Below are 26515 nucleotides of genomic sequence, written 5' to 3' on the forward strand. Positions count from 1 at the left end.
ATTATTGCTTAGCAACTTAATTCTGATGATAAGAATATTTGCAAAGACTATGGAGTGAAGGACATGAAGAAACAAAAGGTGAAGAGAAACTTGTTTGGCACATTATCTATTTGGAGAGTTTCTGTTTAGAAAAGAGCCTGAGGAAATTCCTATGTTTTTAGGCCAGGATTCCATGGGGCCATAAACTTGATATTACCCTCCCTGGTCCCCAAATTAATAGAACAACAAAGAAAGGAATGATCTTCTTTGTTACTGAATACATCACAAGTAGTGATTAAAATGGGATGTCTTGTTGCTTGGATGCCAGGGTCTCATGCCTTATGAGCCTGGTTACTCAGGAGGATCTGAGGATCATAGTTCAAAGCCACCCTGGACAGGAAAGTCCATGAGAATCTTATCTCCAATAAAGTAAAGCTCCCCCTTTCCCATCCAGAATTGGTGCTGTGGCTCAAATGGTAGAGGTGTTAGCCTTGAGCAATTGAAACTCAGTGTGTAGGTCCTGAGTTCAAACCCTAGGGCCAACACAAAAAACAGGATGTTTTTCCAGTAAATGACTGTAGCCACTTTTTTGGGGGGGCTCGGTCATGGAACTTTAACTCTGGGTCTGAGCATTCCAGCTCGAGGCTACCGCCCTACCCCTTGAGGCACAGTGCCACTTCCAGTTTTCTGGTGGTTAATTGGAGATAAGAGTCTCACGGACTTTTCAGTGCCCATACTTTCATATATGTTAAAAAATGGATACAGCTGGGTGTGGTGGCTCATGCCTGTAATCCTAGCTACTCAGGATGCTGAAATCTGAGAATCATGGTTCAAGTCAGCCAGGCAGGAAAGTTCATGAGATTCTTTTTTGTTGTTGTCTTCATTGGTCATGGGGCTTGAATTCTGGGCTGGGGTGCTATCCCTGAGCTCTTCAGCTCAAAGCTAGCGCTCCACCACTTGAGCCAGGGCTCTACTCTACCTTTGGTTTGCTGGTAGTTAATTGGGATAAGAGTCTCACAGGCTCTTCTGCTGGAACTTAAATTTGAGGAGGGGCAAAAATTTTTTAAATGCAAAAGAAAAATGCTAAAGGGAAGGGAAAGGATTGGATAGTGACTTGTAGTACAGTGCTCCACAGTCTTCTATGTTTTAATGTTTTGGCAATTTACATAGTAGATGAGCTGCGTGGACATCAGCCTGGTATGAAGTGCTGAGACTTAGTATCAGAATGCTGGGTGACAGCATTTGTATAGTTCTATACTGAATCCTATATCTAATGCTGGTAGACCCTAAGTGGAGCCTCTGGTGAAGCTATATCACTTGAAGAATGGGAAGTGCTTTATTTGCAAGAGCTACAACAGAAAGTCCTGTGACTCAGTCATCCTATTGGAAAAACCATGAAAGCATGAGCTCTTGAATGCATTCAGCTAGCTCTAAAGTCTAGCTGTCCCTGACACTTCAATAGGAGTAAATTTCATACCAATGGCATTCCTTAGCAGTTTCTCAAGCCCTACCCTCAAACTCCTGAATCAGAAAATTCAAGTAGGAGCCCAGACCAGAAATCTCCTTGCAGAAGTAGAGTTATGGCTCAAGTGGTAGAAACTCAACCCTCTGAATAGAAAAAGCCAAGCAAGAGTCTAAGGCCCTGAGTTCAAGCCTCAATACCAGTACCCACACACAAAAATCTACTTGAAAGCTCCTCACTAATACCCATGCATGCTGAAATCTGAGAAGCCTGTCTTGAGGGCATTCAGTCTGTTCCTTGTTCCATAAGCATCTAGTGAGGGTGTCACTTTAGTACTATTTGTTTCCTAGGGTTTCAATTACCCAAGGTCAACAAAAGTCTGAAAATATTAAATGGAAAATGAAAAAAAAAAGATATTTCATAGTCATTGCTGTCATTATACTAATGTTATAATCGTTCCATTTTACATTATTAGTTTGTAAACTAAACATCATAGGTATGTTTATATAGGAAAAGAGTCTTCCTAGGATTCAACACCTCTGTAGTTTTATTTGGAATGTCCTTCAAAGGCCCATGTGTCCTTGGTTTGGTGCTCAGCTTGGAGCTGTTGGTAGATGGTGGAACCTTTAAGAGCTAGAACCTAGTGGGAGGGGCCTAAGGTCAGTGGAGACAAGTCCTTGAAGGGGATTGTGGGATGCTTATTTTTTACTGGCTCTTTCTGCTGTCTGCCATGAGGTGAGCACCTTGCTTTACTACATGCTCTTGCATGTATGTTGCTTCGCCATGGGCCCAAAGTCCATGAGGGTCCATGAAGTCATGGACTAAACCCTGCAAAAGAGTGAACCAAAGGATTACAGCCAAACTGTAAAGCTTTTTTTTCTTTTAACGTTGATTTTCTCAAGTATTTTGTTACAGTAATGAAAAGTTGACTACAAGCTTTCTAAGCATCCATTAAAGTTTTTGGAATGTGGGTAAGGGATACTATAAATAGAGGGTTTTTGTTTGTTTGAGCTTCTTTGGTTCAAGTGGTAGAATGGTAGCCTGGAGCAACAGTGCCACTTTTAGCTTTTTCTGATTGGTTTATTGGAGGTAAGTCTCATGGATGTTGGGGCCCAGGCTGACCTCAGATCTCAGCTTCCTGAGTAGGATTACAGGTATGTTCCACTGGTGCCTGGATGTTTCTTTGAACTCAAGCGTTCATATTTGCTAGGCATGTGGCCTACCACTCAAATCATGCTCCTCATCCCCTGCCCTGCCCCACACACCTTTAGAATTCTTTTATCCAAGTGACAAGGTTCAACTCAAGTGCTGAAAATAGAAACTTGGAACCTTGTGGGGCCAATATGAGAGGTACAAAAATCTCTCCAGGCCTTTCCAATAAGGTGTTGCAGAAGGTCAGGAAAATGGAGGCAGTCAAGGAAGGGCTATGTAAATTATGTGAACAGTCTATAAATTCTGAAGCTCCTTTGGTGAAATTCAGAAAGTAATCAAATGGCTAGACATTTCTTGTCTTGGTCAAAACAAGCCTGTAGCCTTATTGTTTCGAGCTGTGTCTTGTCAAATTAGTTGTGTGGCTACTGTAGCTCAAGCTTAACTTGGACAGACAAGCCTGCCAGGCACAAATTTCTGAAGCAGATGATGTGAGGGAAGACAAAAATGATCCACAGCAAGACTGTGAGGACAGATGACACTCAGCAGGAACAGCAGACCAAATCTGCAGGATCCATAATACAACTGGCAAGCCCTGAGGACCCAGCCTTGTTGAAATGGAAGAAACAGCAAGGATGGGCCGTCAGATGAACTCATTGGGCTGGAAAAGATGCCATCCCCCTCTCCACTAATGAAACAATTGAAAACATGAAAATATTCCTGTGCTCATGGAAGCACAGATCCCTGAGAAAGAGGAGCAAAAATGTCCACCACCTCACATTCTCCTAACTTTCCATATACCATTTTCTTGGCCTCTCTCTTACAAGTGAAAGATGAGTTTTGCTAGATTAGGTAGCAGTTGGAATTAGTTTTATTCACTAGCAGTATTGGGAATAAAGGCAGAGCCTGCAGGAATGCGGGTTCCGCAACAAGTAATCATTATTGCAAAATCAAATTCCCCATCTCATCTCTGATATGCCTGTTTGTAACCCTAGAGCTGGGCTTCACAGTGTTATAAATCCAGCATACAAGACATGGAACAGAGGGATATTGAGCCCCTTGTGTATCTCAAAGCTCTGCCCAGCATGAGAGATATATGACGGCAACTTTCTCCCCATCGCTTTTGCAATAAAACTCACCCAGAGCTCCAGGAAGAGTTAGGAATGTAATTCAGCTTCAATAAATCAAGACTAAAATTAAGATGGTCAGATATGTAGCAGCCTGCTCAGGTATATAGAGAATTTGAAATTTAGTGCCCTGGTAACGGGTAGCAGCATCTTATCTAATTATGGAGAGAAAGAAGAAATATTATACTCTGGGGTAAAAAGCTAAATGCTCTAATCCATTAAACTACCACATCCCTGCCAGAGCTAGATTAATATTAAAGCTCATGTAACCTCTGATTTTTTTTTTTAGCAATGAAGTCAAATGTTAGTGAGAAATACAAATGAAAAAGCTATAGTTCACAATGATTCTAATTTGACTTCTTGTCAAACACGTGTGCTTTATCTTTTGCTATGATATCCATGTAAACAATTACAACAAAGTTCCATTCTAAGAGTGTATCTGCTTAGCTCTTTTGGACACACTTTTTAGCAAAGTGAATTAGCTCTGCTTGTTTTCTTTTTCTTTTTTTGGTCATGGGGCTTGAACTCAAGGGCCTCGGTGCTGTCTCTGACCTCTTTTGCTCTAAGTTAGCACTTTATCACTTTGAGCCACAGCTCCACTTATGTTTTTTTGAGTGGCTAATTGGAGATAAGAGTCTCTTAGGGAGTTTTCAGGCCAGGCTGGCTTGAAACTTCAATCCTCAGATCTTAGCCTCCTGAGTAGTTAGGATTACAAGCGTGAATCACCCGTGCCCAACTCAAATGACCTTTGATATTGTTCACAGTTCTATTCTATTCATTTTAAAGCTAGTATGTATTCTAATTAATAAATGTTAGATTCTTAGCTGATGATCCCTCCTAATTTGAATATTTATTTCCCTGAGACATCGTCTTACTATATATAGCCCAGCCTGTCCTCACAGTTATGCTTTATCTCCTCCGAGCTAGGAGGAGATGTAGGCTTGCAGCACTACATAGTATCTCATTAGAATTTTTGGTCTGATCATCAAATCTTCATGTGGAATAGGGATATGTAACTAATTAGAATGAAAGATACTGTGGCAGGTTGTGTTCTAACCCTTAAGTCATACAATTCCTATACATTCTAACTAGGGTCTCAGTGAAGTGGTTTTTTTTTTTTTTTTAACATGTAGTCTCTCTTGTCCATAGTTCCTGAATCAATCTGATAAATGTTGTAACACATTCTGAAGAGAGCCCAGAGTACAGCAGACACAGTAATGACAACCAATTATGTTTATTTACTTTTGTAAAATGCTGATGCCTGGCAGCCTTTCAAAAAATTACTTTATACACTCTAATTCATAGAATTCCTTCAGGCCTTGCAGCTATATCTGGCATATAGTAGGTGTTAAGTAAACATTTGGAGTCATTGAATGATCACTGCAACAGGTATCTGGGAATTTCAGGAAGCAGTTGAGTAGTTGTTTTTTTGTTTTTTTTTTTGTCAGTCCTCAGGCTTTCTCAAGGTTAGTGCTTTACCACTTGAGCACAGTGCCACGTCTGGCCTTTTTTGTGTATGTGATACCAAGGAATTGAATCCAGGACTTTATGCACGCTAGGTAGGCACTCTACTACTAGGCCATACTCCTGGCCCTTGGTTGAATAGCTTTGTAGAAGGAATAGCACACACAGATGCTGTGGTATTTTTTTGGTGAGTCTCAATATTTTAAATTAAGAAAAGCAGTCTGAAAAACGGAATCTTTTTTTTCCTTGGCAAAATGGACTTAACCTTGTACTTGCTAACCAGACATTCTAGCACTTGCACCATGCCCAAACAGGATCAGATTTTGTGTGTGTGTGTGTGTGTGTGTGTGTGTGTGTGTGTGTGTGTGTGTGTGTGTGATTAAGTGGAGATAAGGAAAAGACTTTCCTGCCCGGGGTTGGCTTCAAACACTGATCCTTAGATCTCAACCTCCGAGTAGCTAGGATTATAGATGTGAGCAATTGGTGCCTGGCCAGAACGGATTAATAGTCCTACCAATAGTGAATTAGGGTTATCCCACACCCCATCCTTGCTGTTTTTGTATCCTTAATTATTTTAGAGTAGATAGAATCTCATTGTTACTTTGGTTTGCATTTTCTTTCTGGCCAGAGATATTGAACCTTTCTTCATGCATTTATTGGCCTGAGCACTGTACTTGGACACTTTTTGCTCAAGGCTAGCACTCTGTCACTTGAGCCACAGCACCACTTCTGGCTTTTTCTATGTATGTGGTACCAAGGAATCAAACACAGCTTCGTGCATGCTAGGCAGGCACTCTACCACTATGCTAGACTCTTGGCCCCTCACTTGCTTTTTATTGTGCTTTCTTGCTGGATTTGAACCATGATCCTTAGATGTCAGCCTCCTCAGTAGATAGGTTTACAGGTGTGAGCCACTGGTGCCTGGCCTTTAAATGCTTTTAAGGCTTCTAGTATATCTTGGCTATTCGTCTCAAAGTGTTTTTAAAGTTTCTTGGTTATTCATCTCAAAGGTTGCTGGCAAAAACTTGCTCCCATTTTGTAGCCCTGGGATGACATGCTTTGCTGTAGAGAAGCAACCCCATTTGTCAATCCTTGATTCAGTTTGCTGGGCTACTGGAGTTACTGAGCTATGCTAGCGAGTTCAAGTGTTTTCCTTAGTCTGTCCTGTAGTAGTTTCAAAGTTGCAGGTCTAATAATGTCTCTGGAGGGTCAAATTTTCATTAACTTAATAATTCATATGAGTGAATGGATGTTCTGTTACCATCTGTCTTGTCTGAAATGGGTTTGAGTTGAGCATGTTGACATCTCAGGGACAGCATGTAGGGAAAGATTTGTTTGACTTTAATAAAATTTTAGATCATGGCTTTATAATCTCTCTCTGTCTCTCTCTCTCCCCCTCCCTCCCTCCCTCCCTCTCTCTCTGCCAATCCTCAGGCTTGAACTCAAGGCCTGAGCACTGTCCCTGAGCTTCTTTATGCTTAAGAGGTTAGAACTCTATCAACTTGAGCCACGGCATCATTTCTGGCCTTTTTTGTTCATATGGTACTAAGGAGTAGAACCCAGGGCTTCCACTAAGCCACATTTCCAGCCCCCGAATTTACAATCTTGAACACATTCTGTTTTTACTGATCACTTACTGTGAGCTAGGCACCTTGTAGATAGCTTTTCAAGTTCTCATTGTAAATAAAATCAGTAACATTTTCATTCCTATTTAATGACGAATTTCCTTTGTAGTGATTTCTACAGTATCTTAAGAATTGATGGTGATTTCAGTGTGTTCAACTTCACTTTGTGTGTGTGTGTGTGGGGAAGATCATGGGGCTTGAGTTTGGCCTGGGTCCTGTCCCAGTACTCTTCATCTAAAGGCTACCACCCTACCTTTGAGCCAAGCCCCATTTCCTGTTTTCTGGAGGTTAGATGGAGATAAGAGTCTGAGGTCTTTTTGTGGCTGGGCTGGCTTTGAACCTTGATCATCAGATCTCATCCACCTGAGTATTTAGGATTATAGGCGTGAGTTCACCACACCTGGCTTCATTTTTTTTTCCTTCTTCAAACTGTTTTATGCAGCTATCATTCCTGTAGCACAACAAATGTAAACCAGGAATAGCAGTTTGTTTTCCATGAAGGGTTTTGAATTTTTTTTCCCAGGCTAGCCTTATACTACAATCCTTCCACCTCCCAAGTACCTAGGATTACAGGCATCCACTAAGAGAAAAGGACTGGGCATGGCCTAAGTGGCACAGCCTCTGCCTGGAGTTCATGAAGTCTGTTGTTCCAATAGGCTTCACAACAGAAAAGGATGACTATACTATATTATTCCTGAGTAGGTCAGCAGCTGGGTTCACCCCCAATGAATGAGGACTATAGGAAAGAAGGAAGCAAACAAAAGACATTTTTCAATCACATTTACTAGTTCACATAAATACTTGAAGACAAATAGATTTGTTTTCCCTTTCAGTATTCTTGCATAATTTATTGAAGGAGCTAATAAACAAATGACCATAGATATGCACAAAAGGCAAATAAAATTTAAAATATGAAAGAGAGGTTAATAAATAGCCAAACATTTCAACCACTGAAAGGACTACCTATTTTTTAAGATTAAGTCACTGATTTGCAGCTATCATTAAAATAAATCATCTCTAAAACAAGGTAATTTATAACTTGATCTCAATTTTTTTTGATAGCTCAATTTCTGCATAAAAATTGTACAACTTCAACAAGAGAAATAAAGTACTTATACACCAGTTTATATTTTAAAAATTAAATCTACTTTAACAAACAAGGACTACTTATCAATTGATGTTAGTACTGAGGTCCAAAATACATTTTCCAGTAAACATTTTCAATGTTTCCATATGCTTCTTCACATCAGAGGTGGCTTCTAGTGGGAATTAGTATACAGTCTATTCTTGATGAAGACAACACTAGACAGCTGTTGCCTGATGCCTGGGTAATTCTGAATGTGACAAAACCAGCGGGACACATTAAGATATTTCTCCTTTTCTTGAACTGTCAGGTCAACCTAAGTAGAGATTAAAAACACACATATATAATATAAACATTATGTAAGCACAGCCATAAATTCCAGAAGATATTTGACAGAAATTGAAAACAACTAAACCACCAAACATCAATAGCTCTCAAAAGCCAACACATTAAGATAGGATTAAAAGTTTCAACCACTATCCATTTTTTAATGGAGCAGTCGTGGAGACTGAACTCGTGTCCTGGGCACTGTTCCTGAGCTTTTCTGCTCAAGGACAGTGCTTTTGGGTGATGAATTGGAGATAAGACTCTCTTGGACTTTCTTGCCTGGGATCATCAGGCTACGATTACAGGCGTGAATCACCAGCACCTGGACTACCTGTCTAAGGGCTTTTTGTGTTCTGTCCAAAACTAGATGTGCTTTCTAGGAAATACCTATATTTTCCACAAAGGACTTAGAAGTCCAAAACCTTTTTTACTTCACTAGAAAGGTGGTAGGGGATGAGAAGTGAATAGCTTCTAAAAAAAACTCACCTGTGGTTCGTTCTTTGATAATATACTTAATCAGGGAACATTGTATTAAAGAAATAAAAAAATACACCATACATCCAAATCTAAATGCTGGAATATGTAGATTACTATTACCTTTTAACTCAACTTTGAGGGAAACTCTCACTCAAAAGTCAACGTACCTCTTTAATTTTAAACTTTTATTATATAAACACAAGAAAGAGTAGATGATCAACTCTATTTTTTGTAGAAGTAGCATCACATTTACTAAAGGTGTACTATAGATTACAATTTGTGGCATTCTTTGTAGCTTTAAAGTAAAGTATGTGACTCAAACACTTAAGTCACAAAGTTATTAGGTGAAGAAAAAAAGGGCAGAAAATGGCAGCCAAGATTGCATGTATGAGTAGTGCAGTTCTTCATCCTGTTTTTAATTCATTATTTAAAAGACACTGCAAGTCTTCTCAATACACAGGAAAAAGAAAGAAAGAAAGAAAGAAAGAAAGAAAGAAAGAAAGAAAGAAAGAAAGAAAGAAAGAAAGAGGAGAGAAAGAGAAAAAGAAAGATTGAAAGAGAGAAAGAAAATGACACAAGCAGTTATCCCATGGGTAGTCCAAACCCATTTTTAGTGATCTTTGTGGCTTGTCAAAATATAACATATACTTGTATCTTCACACAAATAATCTGTTATATGACTAACCAACGTGAAGGATAAATCACTCTTGTATAAACTAACACTAATAATAAAAGTTGATAGTATTTTGCTAATGGTGAATTAAACTTTTATTTGTTTTATATAGAATATTTCAGGTTTAGTAATATCCAGTATCAACAACAAATAATTTTAAAAAACATATCAAAATTCATGGACTTTTCTAACCATTCATCTTGTCTGAAGAAGCATAGAATACGGTCCAGTTCCTAGCTAGATGCTACTACTAATTTTTTAAATCAATAATATAGTAATGAGTTAAGGATTTTGAGAAAGAAATGTATTTAAGTATAGTATGCAACCAAGAAGATTCTTAGTTACTATTTCTAATTAGTAGGTTTAAAAGGATAATCTCCCTGGCACTTACATAGTTGGCACTTGTGGATAAACTGTAAGTGTTCATTCCAAAATATTTTGAGCTGTATTTTGTAAAGAATCTCATGTTTGGTTTCTTTTATTGAGAGTATGGGTGCTACCGTTTGAACTCAGGACTTTCCAATGGCTGGGCCAGAGATCTAACAACTATTTGTTCCATTAAAAATTTTCTTGGAGCCGGATACAGTGGCTCATGCCTGCAATCCTAGCTACTCAGGAGGCTATAGGAGGCTGAGATCTGAGGATCATGGTACAAAGCCAGCCTGGCACTAAAGAACCTGAGACTCTTACCTCCAATTAATCACTAGAAAAAAATGGGAAGTAAGGCTGTGGCTCAAGGGTAGGGCGGAAGCCTTGAGATGAAGAGCTCAGGGACAGCACCAGTGCCAAGTTCAAGCCCAATGACCACCCCCCCCCCCTTTTTTGGAAGTGGTGCTGTAGCTCAAAGTGATAGAGCACTAGCCTGAACTGAAGAGCTCAGGGACAGTGCACAGGTCCAGGCTTCAAGCCCCATTACCAAACCCACCCCCCCGCCCCCCCCAAAATTCATCAAGGACTTTAAAAATTGTTTGCTTTTTTCTTTTGGATACTAGAGAAAGACCTGATACCTTGCAAACATTAAGCAAGTGCTTCATCACTGAGTGGCACTCCCTGAAAAGGAGTGCTTCAAGGGAGACCTCCTGTCACATCCAAGGTAATGGGTTCAATTTCTAGCACTGAAAAACAGAACAATATTCAAACCTGACATTGTTTAAATCCAGAGCTCCTTTTCTTTAATTCCTAGCCATTTTGTAGGATGTTATTTTTTTTTGGAATGAACTAAAAATACAAAGCATAAAGCATTTTTAAACACCTACTAATAGGGGCCGGGAGTTTGGCCTAGTGGTAGAGTGCTTGCCTAGCATGCACAAAGAGCAGGGTTCCATTCCTTGGTACCACATGCACAGAAAAAGAAAAGCTGGAAGTGGTGCTGAGGCTCAAGTGGTAGAGCTTTAACCTTGAGAAAGTCCAAGGACAGTGCTCAGGCCCTGAGCTAAAGCCCAAGACTGGCAAAAACAAAAACCACAGCTACTAATAACTGAGTACCAGGTGAATCAGATGGATGGCACAGGCAGTGTACCTCTAATGTCCACCTTTCACACAGCATTTGGCAACACAGTTCTAGTGCATGCTGCCACCAGGTCTATTATTTTTTTAAAAAAGAGTCAAAACAAACAGTATAGAACAAAAGAAAAACTTTCCAACTTAGGAATCTCTAATATGTAGGACATATGTACAGGCAAAGTCTAAAATCACTTTATTCTAAGAACTTTTAAACCCCCTAACACTGTAAAATTTATTTTCCAAGTATTAGCTAGGTGCCAAATTGTACAGTCATTTTTTTGTTTACTTCAGGGAATGTGAATGCATGATTTTTTCTTTTCTTTCTCTTATTTTGATGGTCCTGGGGCTTGAACTCTGGGCTTATGTGCAGTCTCTGAGCTTCTTTTGCTCAACGCAAACACTCTACCATTTGAGCCATAGCACCACAGTGGCTTTCTTTCTTTTATTTATTTATTTATTTTTGTCATTTATTGGGAATAAAAGTTTCATGGAGTTTGCCTGGGCTGGCTTTAAACCATGATCCTCAGATCTGAACCTTCTGAGTAGCTAAGATTACAGGTGTGAGCCCTCAGCAGCTGGCTTAATGCACGCATTTTTCATTTGAAAATTTTGCTACAAATATATATTTTCTGACAGGTCAGGTAACCACTAAACCACCTTGAACAACTCAGTTTTGTAGTCTGTCCTTATGAGTATGAAAAATGATAACTGACTTATGTTACCTCTGCTACTTTCTTTAAAAGCAAAATAAAAACCTGTCCTGGGTCTTGAACTCAGGGTATGGGTTGTCTCTGAGCTTTTTTACTCAAGGATAGTGTCAACTACTTGAGCCACAGTTGTTGGTTTTTCTTTTTCCTTTTAAGATTTTTTTTTTTTTTTTTTTAGTTTTTTAGTGGGTCATGGGGCTTTGACTCAGCCCAGGTGCTGCACTGAACTCTCCAGCTCCAGGCTACCTCCCTACCCTAGAGCCACAGCCCTATTTCCCGTTTATTCTGGAGGTTAATTGGAGATAAGAGTCTCAAGTCCTTTTGTGACCAGGCTGGCTTTGAACCTTGATCCCCAGATCTCAGCCTTCTGAGTAGCTAGGATTATGGGCAAGAGCCATGGTGCCAGGCCTAAAATTCAATTTTGTGGTTAGTTGGAGGTAGACTCACGAGCTTTCCTGCCCTGGCTAGCTCTAAACCTTGGTCCTCAGATCGCAACCTCCAAAGTAGCTAGATTTACAGGTGTGTGAGCCACTAGTGCCTGGCACTTCTGCTACTTCTTGGTAGACATTCTGCATTTGAATTACTGTAAACAAAACAATTACCAGATTTCCCTCTCACTAAATTTCCCACTTTTTAGAACATTTTTCATGGAATCCTCTGGGCTATTTCATTTATACCCTGCATGGGTTTTCCAACATTCTTTCTGGCTGGCTAATGTGTTCTTTTCCCTTCTTACAACAGGAAACAATGTAATTGTTCTACTTCCCATTTCCTCATTTTTATTGGTCTACATGCCAATGTGTCTCTAGTGGTGCCTGGCTCTTTCCCTAATCACTTTTTCTGTTTACACTGGCATTCTATAATTACTTTGAACCTCAAAGTATGACACATAATACTTGAATCACTGGTTTTCCACCAGGATGTGGGACAGACTTCAAGGGACTCCTCTCAGTCAGTTCAGTAAGTGTGCCATAGTGCTTTGCTGTCCTTCCAGCTGGCACCAGCTGCCTTTGGGATTTTTTTGGGGGGGGGAGGGGCTGTGGGGCTTGAACTCTGGGCCTGGGTGCTGTCCCCAAGCTCTTAAACTCAAGGCTACTACCCTACCCTTGTGCCACAGCACCACTTCCGGTTTCCTAGTGATTAATTGAAGATCAGAGTTTCACGGTCTTTAGTACCTGGCTGGCTTTGAACTTGATCCTCAGATCTCAGCCTCCTGAGTAGCTAGGATTACAGGCATGAGCCACCGTGTTTGGCTTTTGGGACATTTTTTTGTGAACACTGGACACTTTCTTAAAGAATCACACATTTCACTGGTTCTGTAAATTTTTAGAACAAATGTATTCAGGCTGATAACAATTTTATAGTTCAATAGTACATAGTACTATAAAAACTGTAATAATTTGAGTCAGCCTCTATTTACTGATGAACTTACTCAAGAGAGCTGTGAATTATTGGTGATATATAATCAACAGCCACACTAATGAGCAGGGCAGCAAAGAAAGCACAACGTATAATATAACCCTTCTATTAATTATAATAAAAATATATAAAAAAAAGAAAGCACAACGTAAATCTTCAAATGGATTAAAGCAATCTGGATCTTAAATATTTGAGCTAAATCTACAAGTACGCCCACCCTGCAATGAGTTACAGAGGGAGTATTTGCTGAGCTGAAGGTTCCCTGAGCTTGTTTTGTTCACTGACCTGATTACATGTTAAATAGTAAACAACAGCAGTAAAAAAATAAGTGAAGGAATGAATGAGGGCAAAATAAATACACTGCCAAAGCACAAAGCAGAAGAACCTGAGGAATATAAGCAGGTGGCCAATCTGGATTTTGCTTCTGTTTACCTGAATACCTAGTAATCCACTTTTTCATACCTTTGTGTATTTGTATTCAACTGAACTGACATGTTATTAAATACTGTAGCACAATCCTATCAGTGTGGTCTGTGAAAACGGTTCTTAAGAGTCTTTCTATTTCTCATTTCTCTGCCTGGCTGGGACTAGGGTGGGAAGGGTGCTTTGACTCAAGGTGAGAGGAATGGTTAACAGAGTAATTTACCTATTATTCCATTTGGCTTGTCTTGAATATTTTTAAGGTAACCCCAACTTTAACATGAAAGTCTGAAGGAAACATTTCTAACCTGCCTAAGACCAAATGCCCTCCAGAGCACTAAGATTTGTAATTAGGCAAATTTAGAGCTTAGACTAGATTTTGCACTATGGAATTAGATTTGTGTTCATCCTGCTGATAAACAAATGTCACCAGCTCCTTGACTTTCCTTTCCCTAGGATGTGATGTTCATAAGACAGTTAGAGGGGCAGACAATATACACGGGGTTGGTATGAGCTGCATTCATGTCATTAATATTTTCTTTAATTAGATGGGAGAAATGCTATCCTGAACAATAGCTTCATACTGCAGAAAGCCAGACCTTGCTTGAGTCCTGATAGAAATTCACTAGTCTGCTGTTAGGTGTAACATATTTCTCCTAACATTAAGCCTTAGAATATTAGATAAAGCTGAAACATGGGCCACAGTTAAATTTGTGTTTTTTGTTTGTCAGTCCTGGGGCTTGAATTCAAGGCCTGAGTTCCTGGCTTTCTGTCCCTGGGCTTTCTTTTTTCAAGGTTAGAGCTCTATCACTTGAGCCACAGCACTACTTCTGGCTCTTTTCTATGTATGTGGTACTGAGGAATCAAACCCGGTCTTCATGCAGTCTAAGCAAGCATTCTTACAGTTATGCCAAACTCCTGGCCCTAAATATGTTTTTAAAAAGTCAATTAATGGGCTGGGAGCATGGCATACTGGTAGCATGCTCACCTAGCATAGACAAAGCCGTGGGTTTGATTCCTCAGTACCACGTACAGAAAAATCCAGAAGTGCGCTGTGGCTCAAGTGGCAGAGCGCTAGCCTTGAGCAAAATGTGTCTAAGGCCAGGGCCCAGGCCCTGAGTTCAAGCCTCAAGCCTGGCAAAAAAAAAAAAAATGTTATTCAAGCCAGGCACTGGTGGCTCATACCTGTTATCTTAGCTAATTAGCAGGCTGAGATCTGAGGATTGCAGTTCAAGTATAGCCAGGGCAGAACAGTCCATGAGACTTAATCTCCAAATAGCCACCAGAAAACCAGAAGTAGGATTGTAGTTCAAAGTAGAAGAGTACTAGCCTTGAGCAAAAGAGCTCAGGGACAGTGTCCACCCCCAGAGTGGGGTTCAGCCCAGTGAAAAGCCAATCAAGTTTGTTGCTGTTTCAGACATAAGCTATTCTTGTTCTCTAATGGGAAGGTAGCCTTAATCAGGCAGCATAGCCTTGCTCAAGTCAAGTCATTGATCCCTCAAAGGCGTAGGTTTGCCATTGGGAGAGAGATGCTTAGATATCTTAGAAGCAAGTTCTCTTTACCTTGGAGGCTTTTTACAGTTTTGAAATGAGGCTAAGTTGTGTTATCATTCTAAATTTAAAAAGCTACTAAAATATTGAACCTAGAACGGAATAAAAAAGAGGTGGTGCATGATCAATGTTCTACTTTTTTAACACTGAAGTTATTTTGATTTAGTCATATTGAAGATTTTAACAAAATTACATTTTCTCTATATATACCAAGATAGGAACTGAAATTAGGCACTGAAATTAGTGTGGTCTCAATAAACATGTAACTGTACCAGCTCCTGTGCTGTAAACTAGGAAAGACACAAGAAACACGACATCATGATCTGCCCTTTTTTTTCATTTAAAACAGTTATTTCTTGGAAGCATGGGAGTTTTAATCCCATGCCACTCCTGTTATCTTAGTATAATGATTAATAGGCTTTCTTTCATAGCTGAAAGTTGTACTGGATGAGAAATCATAGTTATTACTTATAGGCAATATAGTCAAACTTAAGCTTTCTAAAACAATGAAAACCCCTTGAATAGCCATGGCCATTTTCCGTGATTCTTCATCCTACTTTACCTATAATTTGATATTTAAGTAATCAAATTTTATTTGGACTAGAAATAATGAGTTAGAAAAACTGAAATCTAGAACTTGTGTTCATATAAGACATGGTTCTGAGATTAATACTTCCTTAAAAATACTTATTTTAAAATTTCTTGTATTTCTCAAGCATGTAGTATATAGTCTCTCAATAAATAATCAACTAGGCAATTACAATCTTAGAGAAATTAACCACTTAGGATCTTTGAGGAATATTCTTAGTAAAGTAATTCCAAATTTAGGGATGATAGCTCGAATTGTGGGACACACAGATAAGAATACAATAGTCCATTGGTACCTATGAGTTCCAGGAAACTTCCCAAAGCCCTGGTGGATGCCAAGGTCTGCAGACACTCCCTTGTATAAAATAATATAGTATCTATATACTACCTGTACATTTTTCTGTATACTTGTCTTTATACTGTAACACTTAAAAGAATATAAATGCCATATAAGTAGTTGAAATATTGTATTGAGATATTGTATTGTTTAGAGAATAATAAGGAAAGTCTTCATCATATGCTCAGTACAGAAACAATGTTTTGACTTTTTTTCAATCTGTGATTGGTTGAATCTATACATGTGGAACCTGAAATTGTAGAGGGCAGAATGTAACCACATCAAACATCATTACAGTAGCTTTAGTGTCTTAATGTGGGGAGAAATCCTTATAATCTCAGTTCTGTGCCTTTGCATAACACACTCAACATGCCTAATGATTTCCTTCTCTATAAAAAGAGCAACAACACTAATCCTATCACCTTCCTAGTTATAAATATAAAGAAAAAAATGTGTATAAAACCACTCTTTATAAACTGGGCATGGTGGCTCAAGCCTGTAATCCTAGCTACTCAGGAGGCTGAGATCTGAGGATCAAAGTTCAAAGCCAGTCCGGGCACTAAGGTTCACTGAAGTTCCTGAAACCCTTATCTCCAATTAACCACTAGAAAACAGAAAGTGGCACTGTGCCTCAAGGGGTAGGGTGGTAGCCTTAGGGCTGAAGAGCTCAGGGACAGCTGTCAGGCCCAGAGTTCACCTCATGATGGACAAAGAAAAAAACAAAACTCTTCGTAATATACACACACGTGCATGGCACCAGTGGCTTACATTTATAATTTAGCTACTCAGGAGACTAAGATCTGAAGCTTGAAGTTTGAAGCCAGCCCAGGCAGAAAATCCACCAAGAGACTCTTATCTTCAAGCAACTACCAGAAAACCAGAAGTGGACCTATGGTTCAAAGTGGTAGAGCAATAGACTTGAGCAAGAGCTCAGGGATAGCACCCAGGCCCAGAGTTCGTTTGGAAAAAACAAATAAACAAAAGAGGGCCCCAGATAGATTCCTCAGTATCACATAAACATAAAAAGCCAGAAGTGGTGCTGTGGTAAGTGATAGAGTGCTATCCTTGAGGGAAAAAAAAAAAGGCAGCTCAGGGACAATGCCCAGGCCCTGAGTTCAAGCCCTACAACTGGCAAAAACAAAAACAAAACCCCACAAAGAACACAAATACACATGTTAAGATTTGTTCAATATTGTAGAGGACTGGCTATATAATGTGCCAGGAATTATGTCAGAGGGCAATATTTCAAATACAAATTGCCACAATCTATGACTCAAGCAGTATATATAAAATTGGGAGATTTAAATTCTTTTTTCTTTTCTTTTGTGCCTCTAACTAGAGCTGTCTCAGCTACCTATCTGTAAAAGCAGCAGATAATAGTACTTAACTCTCAGATAACAAGTCAACACTTACATAGCATAAATAGCAGTGCCAAGAACACAGGGAGCAGCATATAATTGTAAATAAATTTTAGATGAGACAGATTTTAAAATAAAGAGACTGACCAGGTAGATTAAGGGTAAAGTTGTAGGTATGAGAAAGAAAAATAGAATTTGGGACAAGATCCTATAGAGGGTTAGGAGATGAAGAGAGAGCTGAGGTAAGAGGCCAAACTAATGGATCAGGCTGTGCAAGCAGGTGGCAGCAAGAAGAGAAGATTGGAACAGAGAACTTTCATTTTCTAGTGGATGAGGAAGAAGGCTCTGTGGTTGAGAACTGCAAACAAAGAAGGAGGGATTTAGCCTGGGAAAATTGAAAGAAGGCATAAAGTATTCTTGGGAGGAAGGAAAGACAGACTAGTATGTGAACTTGGCTACAATTAGGTAGCAAATTTTTTTTTTTTTTTTTTTTTTTGCTAGTTCTGGGGCTTGAACTTAGTGCCTTGAATTCTCACATGGCTTGCTTGCTCATGGCTGGTGCTCTACCACTAGACTCAAACTTGCCTGTCTGAAATTTTTTTCTAGCAGCAACTTTAGTTTTGAGATTTCTCCAGCAGACTTTGGTGTGCCTACAGAAATGAAGCCATTCACTTGGACTGGTCAAGAGCTGGGAAATTATAGGGAAAGGTGACTACTGCACATACATAAAGAAGCGAAAGGTATCAGTCAGGATGGAGATGAAGTTGGTACCGTTCACCTTAGATCAGAAGGAAGTATATAGTATACCTCAGATAGGATTAGGACAAAAAGAGTGCAAAGAAGATAGGGTGCTGGAATAAAGACCTAGAGGTGGATTGGGATTTGTAAAGAAGTCAAGGAAGGTTAGAGAAGTCATGGCTGTGGAAGGAAATCAGGAAACCAGTAGTTCAAGGAAAAGGAAGCAACTCTGCTCAATGGATCCATAGAAAGAATTTCTGTATAAAGTACCTTGTCTCAAAGAACTTTCATTCTTAATTGGTAAATTGAAAATACATACCTGCTTTGATCAGGTTCAACACAAATAAAAAAAATACTGAACATTACTAAACACAAAAGCTAAAAATAATTCCAATACTCACTATAAAGCGATGAAGTCCATAATACAATAGGATATCTGCTAAGGTAAAGTTATTTCCTGTAATGTAGACTTTATCTTCAAGATATGAATTAAGATCCTACAAAAACAATAAAATATTAGGAAAAAAGTAGTGATAAAACTACCATATCATGCATGACTTGAAACATTTAGGATACAAGAAAGCAAAAGATGGACATTTAATTTAGCAAATAAATTTTTGATAGTAATATACCAAAAAAGTCATAAATAGTATGTCAATCACTTCATTAAAAAAGATTAAACATTATTGTCATTTCAAGGAAAAAGAAAACATTAGAAAATAATATTCCAAGTACTATTTGATTATTTCAGAGTTCAGTTTTTTTTTTTTTTTTTTTTTTTTTTTTGTGGGTCATGAGGCTTGAACTCCAGGCCTGGCAGCTGTCCCTGAGCAATTCGGCTTAAGGCTATGGCCCTACTCACTGAACCAGAGCCACACTTTGCATTTTCTAGTGATTTATTGGAGGTAAGAGTCTCAGTCAGGTTCTTTAGTGCCCGGGCTGGCTTTGAACCGTGATCCTCAGATCTCAGCCTCCTGAGTAGCTAGGATTTCAGGTGTGAGTTACCGTGCCCAGCCAGAGTTTAGTTTTTTTACTTAAATCATGCTCATGTTAGGTTTAAAAAATGTAATAGAAATATATAATTATTACATATGATAATATGTATTATATAATAAACAATTTCTATCTCTTCACAGAATTCTAGTTCTTTTTTTTTTTTCTGGTACCACATTTATTTCAAGCAGTCATTCCCAAGGCAAAGAAAGGTGTACTTTCTCCAATCACCAGACACTTATTTTCATAATGCAACCTGAAAAGATAGTGATTCCCTCTTGCTTCAGAGAAAGTGTTATATTGTTTAGGGAGAAACCACTGCTGAATGAGACAAATAAAAATTAAACCATTAAATTAAAAAAAAATCATAAAACCAGGAGCTGATAGTTCATGCCTACAATCCTAACTATTCAGGAGGCTGAGATCCTAGGAGTGAGATTCAAAGACAGTCAAGGCAGGAAAGTTCATGAGACTCTTTTTTCCTAATTAATCACCACAAAGCTAGAAGTGGAGCTGTGGCTCAAGGGGTAGTATGGGTGCTATCCCTGAGCACAAAAGTCCAGTTCAAGCCCCAACATCATGTACATGTGCTCATGATCTCTCTCTCTCTCTCTCTCTGGCATAATCATACAAAACCATGAACAACAATAAGTCTTAGTAAGGAAGGGCATAGGACACTAACTGCTAACAGAACAAGGAGCTACATGTGGCTGAGAGGAGAGGCATCTGAGCTAAGATATGCAGAAGGGTAGAAAAAGGCAGAATGAGACAGGAACACAAACCAACCATGGTAGTAACAGAACCTTAAGAGAAGACTGCTTATTAGTTTGTCCATTCCAATCTATAATCATGACCATGACATGAGAAAGGGTATCAATATTTGTGAAGTAATGTACCTTCTATCTGGTGAATATAATGTAACACTTCTATTAATTACAATAAAAAATATATGGACCCCCCCCAAAAAGACAACCATGATACCTTCAAGAGAGTGTGGATATCTTCTTTACTGGAATGTCCATCTACACGAGTGACTCTGTATTCTAACCACTGCTGAACTACTGCTTTTTCTTCTGCAGTACTCCCCAGCAAATACTCTTTGTTGGCTTGCTTGACTAGATGAGTTGCTATAGTAGTCAATCCTGCTAGACTTGGACCATTGTTTGTTTGAAGAACTGGAATCTTAAAAAGAAAAAATTCATATGAATTACAAAAGGAAAAAAGAGGCCATTACGACATTGTGTTCAATCACATTCCTAAACTGTACTTTCAAATACTATAGGTTTTTTATACTAAAAATTAAATTATATATAAATGAAAGTTAAACAATAGCTGTATATTTTATAATTTGGTAACAGATGCTTGATTATATAATGGCCATAACACTTAAAAAAAAATCAGTGTAATGTTATTGCCATTGATTGTTGCGTTTATAGTTGTGCTTGTGCCATAGGAGAAAATGGAAATCCTAGTAATACTGTATTAATTCCATGGGCATCATGGTGCACTCCTGCAGTCCCAGCATTCACAAGGCTGAAGGGAGAGGATCATTTGTTGAGGGTGGCCTAGAGCTTAGAACAGTAAGTTTCTTCTCCTTCTCCACATGCTTCTTTTTTTTTCCCCCAGTAGTGCTGGGGATGGAACACAAGGTCTTGTGCATGCCTAGCAAGTACTCTACCCCTGAGCCACATTCCCCATCTGATAAAAGTTTATTTCTTACTTAAATTTTGCTGAGGTTTGGGGGAAGACCATCAGGAGAGGTGCCCAGAAATTCCGGCTGGTTTCTTCCATCGTGGGGCAACTCTTCGTGAAGGGCCTGCACAACACCAGAGCAGGACTTAGGCTACCCGAGTTATCTGCACCAGCTATCCAGTGTTCCCCATGAGGAAGTGATGTATATCACTTCACACAACTCACTGGCCATGCCTACACAGATGCTTACTGTAAGGAGTCATACTATTATTTCATAGTAATCTTAGGGTTCTACCGTCTTCAGTTATCAGTTTTGTTTTTGTTTTTTTTTTTTAAATGAATACTGAGACTTCAACCCCAAGGCTTGGAACTTGTCAGAAAAAGATCTACCACCTGAGCTATAGCTTCTACCTTTTCGCTTTTTTTTTTTTTTTAAGATTTTATTAACATTGATTTTTATATCATATTTTAAATGTCATGTTTAACAAGTATTCAAGAAGGGAATCTCTATATCCATTGGCACATAGATTTTAGGACATAATTAAAATTAAGCTGAGGGTTTGCATGTCATAGATACATATGAATCTATGTAATAGAACATTATGTCTATAAGGTATATAAGCCCATCCTAGATTTTTATGTCTATGTAGTTATGTTTATATCTCCAGTACCATGTCCATTAACTTGGGTACCCAAACCTTTTTGTTTTTGACATGAGTCTCAACTAAGAACTGGCTTCAAATTCAGCTAGTTCCAGTAATCCTGAATAGTTGAGAATAACTGAGATTATAGGTGGGCACTACCAAGCCTGGCTCAGCCATCAATTTTAATAACTAATCTGTAATAGGTCAACATGTTGATATGCCATACTTTTTTTTTTTTTTGAGTAGTTTACCTGGAGATAAGAGTCTCACAGACTTTCCTGTCTGGGTTGGTTTGGAATTATGATGTTCAGATCTCAGTCTCCTGAATAGCCAGGATCACAGATATGAGCCACCATTGCCCAGCTGATGTGCCATAATTTAAGAAATCATTCTCCTAATGCTGGATGAGTGGACTGTTCCCTCTACCCATTCAAGCAGAAACTCATTAGCCAAACACTAAAATGTTTTCACTAAAACAAAAACCAACAACAACACACCAGTCTCTTGCTAAGAGCACATGGCTCACATCTACAATCCCAGTTACCTAGGAGGCTTAGATCTAAGGATCATGGTTGGAAGCAAGCCCTGGCAGACAAATCCTCTAGATTTATCATCTCCAATGAACAATGGCAACAAGCCTGGAAGTGGGAGGCATGGCTCAAGTGGTAGAGCACCAAACTTGAGGGAAAAAGTTAAGGGAGAACATGAGGCCCCAAGTTCAAGCCCTAATACTGGCACAGAACAAAAAAAAAACCAACAACTCTCTCCCCACAACCCAACAATAAAAAAAAAAACAAAAAACAAAAACTGTGCCAGGAGTTTGGCCTAGTGGTAGAGTGCTTGCCTAGCATGCACAAAGGCCCTGGTTCAATTTCTCGGTACCACATACATAGTAATGGCTATTTCTCATCTTAGATAACAGGTAAGATTCAAGTCTTGCAGCGGTGTCCTAAAAACAACAGTAATAAGCCAAAGGAGGGAATGGTGTCAGATGACAAAGTAACACCAGAACACTGGACAAAGCACAGCAAGCCCTTTTAGTTTCAATGCATGTCCTACTTCCCCCAAGCATCTGAGGGCATATCTTAGACAGGTCATTTTCCAGGCTTTAAGTTATCTTAATGGGTAAAACCCATAAGTAACATTTTTTTTGGGGGGGTGGGGTGGGTGGGTTTTGGTCCTCAGGGTTTGAATTCAAGACTGTGTGCTGAGTTTTAACTCTTTTGCTCTACTAGGGCTCTAGCAGTTGAGCCACAGCTCCACTTCTGGATTTTTTGGTAGTTAATTGGAAGCAATCGTTTCTTGAACTTTCCTGCCTGGGCAGGGGTGGCTTTGAATGGTGATCCTTTGATCTCAGCCTTCCGAATAGCTCGGATTATAAGCATGAGCCACTGGCCACCACTCAGAACAGGATTTTAGCCTGGGCTAAAGAAAAAAAAAAATGCCCAAACCTAATGTCATGTAAAACAAAACCAAAAAACCTAATTGGGAAACAATGATGGCTAGACTAAGTTGAGATGACTGATCCCAGACTCAAGGACAAAGTAACAGTTAAGCAAATTTTACTGAGAGGTTGTAATAAAGCTCCTACAACAGGAGGGGCACGGGGGAAACTCAAGCTGAATTGGGCTTAAAGACTAGGCGATTATACATTGATTCTACGGTAGGAAGGTGGGCATAGTTAAAGATTGTTAGCTTTGATTGGTTAATTTTTCCACAACTGGATTTGGGTTTGTTATGCCCAAGTCTCAGGATGACCACCAAGAGACGCAAAAGCAAGGCTTTATTCAGGTGGGCTGTCGGGCTGTCAGCTTGGGCTTGGTCCTACATTTCCATACAGCGGGAGCCTAGGAGAAGCCCTGAACAGTTTTTCTACAGGGCTTTTAAAGGCAAAGAATACAGATTTACATCAACACAGCAATCAGCTATTGGAGTGAGATAAGGTAGGGGTTAAGGACAGTACAGGGCAGTGGAAGCTAACAGAAGTTTCCCATGCCAGTAGAGTCCTAATTAGCTGTCTGAGGGTAGTTTCATGGCTTCAGAAAACAAATGCCATCCTTTGAATTTACACGAGTTCTGCTTTAGAAAACAAATGCCATCCCTTGAATTTATGTGAGTTCTGGTTAATTTTAACACAGACAGGTCAGTTCCTGGGACTTAATGGCACCACAGTTCTGTTTTTTTAAATTTATGTGCACTTTTGGGTCACTCAGTTTACATAAACAACAAGACGGTTGCTGCTTCAGAATGGGGGCGCTTTTTTAGCTCTTCAGGTTAAGAGGTGAAACTACTTCATTCTGGAACGTTTAAATTGGCTATCCATCGGGCCTACATTCTGCCTTTTCTGGGAGATGGCTTATGTCTGAAGACCTATGATGGTTGTGTGTGTACACAGCTTCTTGCTCAAATACTTTTCTACCTGGCAGTTTGTTACCAAGACGGAAGGCAAGTGATTTTATTTCTATGGAGCCCTTCCATTCTCAAAAAAAGTTGAACTCCAAGGTAGTCCGTCTTACAACCCTTTGCTTTCTTCCTTTGATTTTTATAAGATAAAAAATGTTCTCCCAAGCCTCTGGGCCCTTAGACCTTACCCGGTTCACTCTCCACTCTCTTGCACCTCCACTCTCCTGCACAAAGCGCCCCGAACTGGGCGCCCCAAAAAGCCCTTTCCTCAACACTCCGGGTTTAGCTTAAGGCCCACCCGCCACCTCGGACCACTCTTTACTACCGTAATTCAATTACAAGCCACGGGGGTCCACCGCAAGGTGGGCTTCCCGGGGTGGGGGATGCGTGTCCTCCGTGTCCACGCCGGGGTCCCCCGGGGCCCAGCACCGCGCCCAGCACCCAGGCGCCGGGCCGAGCGTTCTCAGGACACCCCAGGCGGGCGCGGGGGCCGCGAAGGGGGGGGATCGGCCGGAAGAGGAGTCCGGGGGACCCCGACCCGAGGGGCTGCTTCCCTGCCCCAGCTGGCTGTGGTGGCGGCGGACGGCGCCACAGCCCCGCGGCGCCGACACGTGGGCGCCGGGACGCCGGGTCCTCAGCCCCGCCGGCAAGAGCGGAGTTTCACAGGCTTCGCTCCAGACCATTGGATCCCCTCCGTGTTGCCTCCGCTTCTCACCTGCCGTTCGCCCTGAGCGCTGTATTTATTCTCCTTACTCAGCCCTAGGGACTTCTCCAGCAGCTTCAATTCCGCGGCCGCCGCCATCTTCCGGTCCCAGATGCTGACAGGGGCGGGACCGAGACAGTCAGGACTTCCTGCATTGGTGGAGAAAGAAGTCCAATCTCCGCAACTGTCGGCTGTGATTGGCTGAACGGAGAGAAGAGTGACGGGCGAAACTGCGCGCCAGGGGAGGGGTCATAGGAAGGGGCGGGGCCTAGGGGCGGGAGGAGGTGACGTCAGAGTTCCACTGCAGCTCCTGGGGACCAGTTTTCTGGTTAAGCAGCTGCACAAGAGTTTGCTCTGGTTCTATGAGCTTTTTTGATTTTGTTTTGTATTGTATTTGATTTTTTTTAAAGTTTTAGTACCAGGACTGAAGCTTGTGTTTATTTATTTATTTATTTATTGCTTGCCAGTCCTGGGCTTGAGCTCAGGGCCTGAGCACTGTCCTTGGACTTTCTCAAGGCTGGAGCTCTACCACTTGAGCCTCAGCACCACTTCCAGCTTTTTCTACATATGTGATACCAAGGAATGGAACCCGGGTCTTCGTGCATGCTAGGCAAGCACTCTACCACTAGGCCAAACTCCCGGCCCCACAGTTCCATTTTTTTAAAAAATATATTTTTTGTGGTTAATTGTAGGATAAGAGTCAAAGTCTTTCCTGCCCGACCTGGCTTTGAACCCTCGGCCTCAGCTCTCAGCCTCCTGAGTAGCTAGCATTACAGGCGCAAGCCACCAGTGGCCCTGCTTCTGTGAACTTTACAACAGCAGATTTACGTTGGTGATCAGTAAACTTGTTCGCTTATTTGGCAGGCTGAGACTTTATAATGAGAACAGAAATTTTACCTTAGTATGGCTCAGGCATCAGGGTTCTGCGAATTCCAACAGACTGAACCATAAAGAGTTCTCAAGCCAGTAGAATTTCTAACCTGTAGCACAATTCTTGGAGCCTTTAAATTGTGATATAATGGTAATTTGCAAACTTATTTCTTACATGTTACATCTGCACCATCTTTTTTTTTTCACAAGATTACACCAAAGGTTTTAAGGTTTAGGTTTTGATATAGTTTAGGGGCCCTGGTTAGTTTTCTATAGCACATGAAACATTCATTATAATTATATCTTGGAGCACAAAGAGAAAAAAAAATCTAAAAAACACAAATATGGTTTGGAGGTATGGCTCAAATGGCAGAGCACCTGCCCAGCAAGCACAAGGCCCTGATGTTAAACTTCAGTATGGCAAACAACAACAAAAATAAATTTATGGGCTTAGAAAAATCTCAAAATTATAAAAGTAAGTAAATCTTCAGTCAAAGGTAAAATTCTGGGTGAAACTGTATGTTCTATAAGTTATGGTTGTTGGGTGCTGGTGGTTCATACCTTTAATCCCAGCTACCCAGGAAGCTGAGATCTGAGAGTCATGGTTTGAAGCCAGTCTAGCCGAGGCAGGAAAGTCTGTGAGCCTCTTCCCTGTATTAACCACCAAAATGTCAAAAGTGTAGTTGTGATTCAAATAATAGAGTGCTAGCTTTGAGCAAAAAAGCTCAGACAGTACCCAGGCCCTGAGTTCAAGTGTCAGGACTGGCAATACATTAATCAATTAATAAAAAAGAAATAAAAAAGAAAAAAAGGTGGGGAAAGAAATTTGGGGTGAGTAAGAACAAAGCATTTGTGGAAAAATATATATGTTTAATTACAAGAGGGGAATGTATAAAATATTTATATTAATAAAATAGAAATAAAATTAAAATCTAGGTAAAGAATTTACAAAGTAAGCCAAAAGAGCTGAAGCGAAGAAGTAATAAGGATAAAAGAAATAAACAAACAAAAGCAATGAAGTAGTACAATAATACATTCTAATCATAAAAGATGACATAATAACTGGAGGATGAGTAAAGAAAGACCTTTCAGGCATTAAGATGTTATTGTAAGCCAGGCAGAGTGGTTCATACCTGTAATGCCAGCTACTTGAGGAAGCAGAGATAAGGAGGATCTTTAGTTTGAAGCCAGCTGGGGGTGGGGGCTTGAGGCACAGTGATTG

At 40.0% G+C, this 26515-nt stretch overlaps 1 protein-coding gene across 1 annotated transcript; it reads right to left on the reverse strand.

Moving 5' to 3' along the window:
* Nucleotides 1-7588: 7588 nt before the first annotated feature.
* On the reverse strand, nucleotides 7589-24604 carry Eef1e1 (eukaryotic translation elongation factor 1 epsilon 1). The gene is made up of 4 exons (XM_090355429.1): nucleotides 24436-24604; nucleotides 19963-20163; nucleotides 18390-18485; nucleotides 7589-8206 (listed from the first exon to the last, which is right to left on the reverse strand). Exons 1-4 carry the CDS (start codon nucleotides 24520-24522, stop codon nucleotides 8066-8068), a joined length of 525 nt encoding a protein of 174 aa, XP_090211555.1. The 5' UTR covers nucleotides 24523-24604; the 3' UTR covers nucleotides 7589-8065.
* Nucleotides 24605-26515: the final 1911 nt, after the last annotated feature.

The sequence above is a fragment of the Megascapheus bottae genome, chromosome 22 (assembly GCF_031878675.1).
Source record: "Megascapheus bottae isolate mThoBot1 chromosome 22, mThoBot2.hap1, whole genome shotgun sequence".
Lineage (NCBI taxonomy): Eukaryota > Metazoa > Chordata > Mammalia > Rodentia > Geomyidae > Megascapheus > Megascapheus bottae.

Coding starts and splice junctions, on each gene's coding strand:
- Eef1e1 (XM_090355429.1), bottom strand. CDS start 24,522: ATGGCGGCGGCCGCGGAATTGAAGCTGCTGGAGAAGTCCCTAGGGCTG. Junction 18,486..19,962: donor ATATCCACACTCTCTTGAAG/GTATCATGGTTG, acceptor TTGTTTTTGTAG/GATCTTAATTCATATCTTGA. Junction 8,207..18,389: donor ATGGACTTCATCGCTTTATA/GTGAGTATTGGA, acceptor ATCTCTACTTAG/GTTGACCTGACAGTTCAAGA.